This window comes from Otolemur garnettii, unplaced genomic scaffold, assembly GCF_000181295.1.
Source record: "Otolemur garnettii isolate 467f Iridium unplaced genomic scaffold, OtoGar3 scaffold00070, whole genome shotgun sequence".
Classification (NCBI taxonomy): domain Eukaryota; kingdom Metazoa; phylum Chordata; class Mammalia; order Primates; family Galagidae; genus Otolemur; species Otolemur garnettii.
This window is the reverse complement of record NW_003852465.1, coordinates 9,213,781-9,219,915: the sequence shown is the minus strand read 5'-3', so window position 1 is coordinate 9,219,915 and position 6,135 is coordinate 9,213,781. Positions and strand designations below refer to the sequence as shown.

Genomic DNA, 6,135 nt, shown 5'->3' with positions numbered 1-6,135 from the left:
TAAAAATAGAGATTTTATTCTACAGAGGAAACTACTACATTGGTGGGGCAAGAAGCCACTAACAGCTACAGTGAAAGTAAATACTGAATCCATTAGGTAAAGTCATCTTTGAGAAACTGAGAGGAAGGACTAGAAGAGGCTGGAGGGCAAAAGGAGAGGAGAGTAGAGAGAAGTTGGGGTGGAGGTGGTCTCTGCAAACCAGGCTGGAACCCAGCACAATAAATAGTTTTATTTACAACAACCAAGCTTGTGGCTTTGTATCCACATTTCAGTGCAAATTATTTACACACTGATGAGGAGGCAGGACAGGAAGGGGTAGGAGGTGGCTCAGGGAGGCATGGCTCACAGCTGTTCAGTGGCTCCACCACAGAGGCTGGGAAAATGGGGATTTCTGGTAGGTCCCCCAACCTCATTTCCACATCACCACAGCTGCCCTTACACCCTAGAACCTCCTGCTTCAGCTGCAGGTGGGGAGGAGAAATGCCCTGATGCCCAGGTGTGTGTTCAGGATCTGCCCTCTTGGCAGGAGAATGGGAAGGGGCCTGAGAGGACCCGGAGGAAGCACAGGACAAAGGGGAAGGAGAGAGGCAGAGAGGTCGCTTGAGCAGTGGAACAGGCAGAGTACCACCATCAGGAGCTGACCCGGGTTGGGGGAGGGACGCATCCTTCTCACACCTCCTGGCCAAGCAAGGGGCAGTGCAACAAGGGGTCTCCCGCGGACAGGGAGGGAGGTAGGTCGGGGCAGGTCCATCTGGACGCAAGAGGGTTTGTGCTGCCCCAGGCAAGTGGTTTGAGGAGTCCCCAGGTGGAAGGAAGTGGGAGAGTTGGGATACGTATGAAACGCTAGGAGTGTGGCTGAAGGTACTGGGATGGGCTAATAGCAGGATCTTCGAGTGTCAGCGAGTCTGTTTTGTGGGTGGTCATGAGGAGAGCGTTTCTAGGGGGTGAGTCCGTGCAGTGCCTCACAGACATTCGTGCAGTACACGTGTGTGCGTGCAGTTGCGACAGCTGACGTGGCAGCACCAGTGGAACGTGCAGTTGCAGCGCTCAGTGACGCGCTGCGTGCGCGTGCGGTGACCCCGGCCACAGCAGAGCAGCTCACAGCCGTCCAGCGCGGGCGACGAGCTGTTACAGGCGCGTCCTGCAGTGCCCGCTGTACCCAGGCGTCCGCTGTAGGTGCAGAAGTTCGGTGATTTCTCGAAGTATACGAGGTCGTGCGGGGAGGGCGGCTTGTGGGCTGGGTCTTCAGGCTCTAGGCGCAGCAGCTCCGCGCGCGACGCGCGGTTGCTACCGCGGTTGCCGTAGAGGACGCGGGAGGCTCCGTCAAAGCGGTCGCGCAGCACATCGCCCACGGCGCGCAATGTAGGCAGCCTCATCCAGCACGTGCGCACTGTGCATGAGCCAGACATCCCATGGCACTTGCACTCCTGGCGCATCTCGGAGAATACGGTCTGGTGGGAGGAGGGAATAAAGAGTGTCCCAGGCCGCTGGGCCAGAGCCAGCATCCCAAATCCCACCACAGCTACAATCCCTGATACCGCCCCCTTCCGGATGATGCTGGGATCGGACCTCGCCAAAAGCCCAGGCCTAGCTGAGCCGCGGGAAGGGAGGTGAGAAATGTCCCGCTGAGATTTGAAACTGGGCCAAACTCTGCTCCAAGCCAGCGAGTCAGTTTCGGCCTTTCAGACAATTTTTCAATGGGTGGTGGGGAGTAGGCAATACATTCTGTGGTTTGTATGACTCCTAACCTCCTCTGTTCCACCTGCCCTCAGCGAAGGCATCCTTTTGCGCCCACTCTAGTTTCTATTCTCTGGCTTCTTTCCAAGCCTCAGGACGCCCTCTCCTGGTGCTGGTGGCCTAATCACCAAACGTTACTTCCCCAGCCCGCGGCTAGCCCCTGCCACTCCGTTTGGTGTACAGACCCCCTTAAGCCGGCTCACCGTGCGGCCGGCCTCGTTGTTGTGAAGGTTCATGAGAAAGCGCAGGTCCCGCCCTTTCTCTCCAGAGTCCACGAACTCCCGGCCGAAGACGCGGCCGAAGTCAATGTTGTCGCTGCAGCCCCCCCAGTGCCAATCAGGGCCCCCAGGGCCGCGCCTCCGGTAGTCGCATGTGCAGGACTCAATGGAGCCCTCTGAGCAGGAGCGGGCCACCGAATGGGTGACCCCGGCGGAGGTGATGGCGAAGATAAAAGCCGTTTCCCGACAGCCTGTGAAAGAAGGGAGAGGGAGAATCAGCAAGGAGGTGACGGCTCAGTGGAGAGCTTGGGACCCTGGAGTACCACGCCCTGACTCCACCCTTAGAGTCCTGAGAGCCCGGTGGCCGCTGTGTTGAAAAGCTGGTTTGATAGAGAAACCAAATGCGTGGGTGGCACCCACGTACACCGTGGCAATCACGCCTTACTGAAACTCTTCAAGGGCACTTTTGGCTCTGAAGTAGAAGGGGGACAGCACAAAAGAGAAAAACCGAAAGGAAGGGAGCGAGGGATATGCATCGCTAAGACCTCTTCGAAGCCCAAGCAAGCCTTGCAGGGTAGGAGGCAAGACACACCCACAGAGCAGCTTCCCAAATTGGAGGAAAGCGCGGGTCAGCCTGCGTCCATGACCAGGAACTCGGTTTCTCTGAGACAGTAGCTCAGAAAAGTTAAGCTTGGTCCCCAGGATCTATGGGTGGAAAACGCCTGATAAGAGTCTGGCCTGAAGCTAGCTGTGGGCACTAGACACTTGGCGGGTTGATGAGTGACCTTGCAGGCGCCTGAGAAACCTTCCCTGCACTCGCCTGCTCATGCCCTGGGGGTGACCCCGAGTTTCCCCTAGTCCCGGAAGCGCGCCTTCCTGGGCACCCACCTCGGTTGACGATCTTGCCGAAGAGGTGGGGCCCTGGAGCTGTGGGGCAGTTCCAGCGGCGATTCCGGAACTGCCACTTGCACTCGCGCACTGCACTCTGCAGCCCCCCGCTCACGCTGTGCAGGATCCCCGGGTTCTGGCGGATCAAACGCCGCTGTTTGCGGCTCAGCAGCTGCAGACTGGGCTCCAGCACCAGCTGCAGACTTTTGGAGTCGGTAAGCAGGTTCGTGGAGGAGGCTACGTTCACGATGCCCCTGGTGGGACCATGATAGAGGCTCAGGCTGGGAAGAGGACCTGAGCCCAAGCCGTAAAAGCTGTGTCCACCTGTTCTCTGCCTGGTGTTATGTGGAGAGACTGGCGGGAGATCTCTAATAAGGTAATGACTCCTGGCTACCAGGCTCATTAGTTTGAACAAACTGGGCATCCAGACTTTTGTGTGCCTCAGAGTCGTAAGGGCTGCTCTAGGAGGAGAGTAGAGTCATGGGGAACCCAGAGACTGGGTGTCTACCTTGGCTTTCCAAGCCTCCTTCCCGTCATTTTGAGCGAGGAAATCATGACCTGTAGCCCTTGCCCACTCAAGGCGTGAAATGGTTAGGAGTCCCACCCTCTTCTCTCTTCCGTTCTAAGCGAACACCTGGCCCTTTGCTCCCAGAGGTGGAGAAACCTGTGTTGCGGCCACCGCTGTGAGGCTGGTGCTCAAAAGGGAAGGACGGTGCTAGATTAGAGTGGGCTCCCTGCCTGGGGTATCTTAGGCGATCATTCACCCCACTACAGCAGAGCGGGAGTCTCTGTGGCAGTAATACGCCAGAGCGCCCCTCGTTGTCGCAGAAGGAAGTCAGAGCACGGGAGGGAGCCTGTCCGAGGACGGATCCCAGAGCGTGGGAGCTGGGTAGGGTTGGCTCCTGGCTGTGTGCCCCAGGACAAGTGGCGACCCCGCACAGCTCACTTACCACCATCGGCCACTGCTGTTGGCAGCCAGGGCTGCGGGCAGAGCTGCCAGTGCCAGCAGCAGCGTAGCAGAAACACAGCCAGGCAGGAGCGTCCAGTGCCCCATGGCCTACTTTGCCCGCTCTGTGCTGCAGTTGCGGCGACTTTGGCTGCTGCCCACGACGGTGGGACGCGACGCGGCGGTGGCGGCAGTGGCGAGAGTTCCCAGTCTGGCTTTAACAACCCTGGGGGCGGGCGGCGGACAGCATGGCTCGCGGTCCCGGCTGGTGGGCTGAGGCGGCCACGGCGGGCGGCACCGCCTCTTATAGTTGCGGCGCTGGCTGAAGCTACGGGAGGAGGCTGCCCCTCCGGGGCCGCACTGTGGCACCAGGGCGCACCGGTTAGGGACGCAGACAATGGGCAACGAGCGGAGCCTTGGCTCCCGCCCGTCTGAGCCTAGAGCTGACGCGCTGACCGTCGGGGCTCACCCCCGCCCCCTGCCCGGTGGCCCCCGCCTCCAGGCCTGCACTGGCCTCGGACCCCTCCCCTTGAGACACCCTCCCACGCGCGCCCGCCGCACTTGTCTTAGTGTCCGGAGCCCGTCGGGGACCAGCATCCACCAGGGGGCGCGGCGACAATGTGCTGCGGGGAGAACCGGCCTAGAGCCCAGCCCGCCTCGACGCCTGCAGTGGGGCTGTCCCCTCGACGTCACCCTAGGCCCCGCAGGCTTCCTCTCTTTCCCCCAGCCTAAGCAGCGGAAGGAAAGCTGTGGTGATGTGGTTCTGGGCAGGGACTCCGGGGAGACGCTTAACCGCCCAGGAACCCCCGATGGCTGGACTGAGAAGGAAAAGGGGGAGACCCAGGCGTGGGTCGGGCTGTGGTCAGGGAAATCCCGGGAGTGGTTTAGGGGCATGAGCTGACCAAAGGAGCCAGGCAGTGGAGAGAAACCTGAAGCAGTAGCAGTTGGGCATATGGGCCAGAAGGAGCGCGCAAGCAGCTCTGTGTGTGGTGTGTAAGTAGGACAATGTGAACGCTAGTAGGAATGCACTAGTGTATTCTGAATGTGTACACTGCTGTGTGTCAGTGTGTGCAAAAACTCCTTTTCTTGAGGAAGGAGGTTAGGAAACTTTCCAAAGAATTTTGGAATGTAGCTCAGGTCAGAAGGGATCATTCAGTCATCTTGTCACAGTCATCACCTGGGGCAGTGTGTCTGGAAGGAGGTGGTGGCTGTGGACAAGAGAGACCCAGAAGTTTGACTGAAGAATAGAGAGTGTCTGGAACTGTGAGTGGAGTGGGTGGATGAGTGTGTGTATGGAGAGATTAAATATGTGGCATGTATGTGTCACTCTGTCACTCCATGTACCTTGTGGCATTTTATGGTGTGTCACCTTATGGTGTGTGTCAACCAGTGCAAGTCACTGGGGGAAGGACTGAGCCAACAACTAAGGTAGTATCAAAATGGACCAGACCTGGAGTGGCTGAGTTTCTAAAGATGAAGGTCAGGAAGGATGAGCAGGCTTGTCATGGTGGCTCATGCTTGTAATCTCAGCATTTTGGGAGGCCGAGGTGAGAGGATCACTTGAGCCCAGGAGTCTGAGACCAGCTCAAGCAACATACCAAGACCCTATCTCTACAAAATATAGAAAAATTATCTGGGGATGATGGCATGTACCTCTAGTTCTGTTATTTGGGAGGCTGATGGTAAAAGATTGAGATTGAGCCCAGGAGTTTGAGGTTGCAGTGAGCTATGATAATGTCAGTGCACTCTACCCAGGGTGGCAGAAGGATACTCTGTCTCAAAAAAGAGAAAGGATGGGCAGTGGTAGAGATGTCAGATATGCATATGGTGGTGGAAGACTGGGAAGAAAAGGGCTGTTGGCTGCACTGAACCTAGATTAGGGAACTTGTGCCTCCAGGTGTTTTGCTTCTTTTCAGATTTTTCTGCCAAGTTTCTGTGTTCCCTTAAACCTATGGTTCTCCACACTCTCACCACACTGGAACCCAGAGTACCTATGATCATCGCATTTATTGTATATATTTTCTCTTCTCTCCCAGGACTCCAACTCAGCTTCCAGCTTCCAGGCCACCTGGCCTCCCATTTAAGTAGCTGCCATTCCCTATGTAGGGCATAGGGGGCACTGCCAGCCTGGTTATCATGCTCCACTAGCACACACAGAGGGCCCTTGGAAGGAAGGAAGATCTCCTTTACATCTCTCCTCTCTCTCCACTTTACAGAATTAAAAATAGATAGGCAGTTGTCCAAGATCCAAAACTAATAAATGAATCAATGGTAGAGCTAGGTTAAAACCTAGACCATTTTGACTCAAAGTCCATAATTTCTCCATCTTTTTTTTTTTTTTTTTTT

The 6,135-nt window shown here is 56.8% G+C and overlaps 1 protein-coding gene across 1 annotated transcript; it reads right to left on the bottom strand.

The window, feature by feature from the left end:
• Positions 1 to 4,090, bottom strand: WNT1 (Wnt family member 1). The gene is made up of 4 exons (XM_003793596.1): positions 3,794 to 4,090; positions 2,844 to 3,097; positions 1,941 to 2,206; positions 1 to 1,451 (listed from the first exon to the last, which is right to left on the bottom strand). Exons 1-4 carry the CDS (start codon positions 3,895 to 3,897, stop codon positions 963 to 965), a joined length of 1,113 nt encoding a protein of 370 aa, XP_003793644.1. The 5' UTR covers positions 3,898 to 4,090; the 3' UTR covers positions 1 to 962.
• Between the last annotated feature and the right edge of the window lie 2,045 nt (positions 4,091 to 6,135).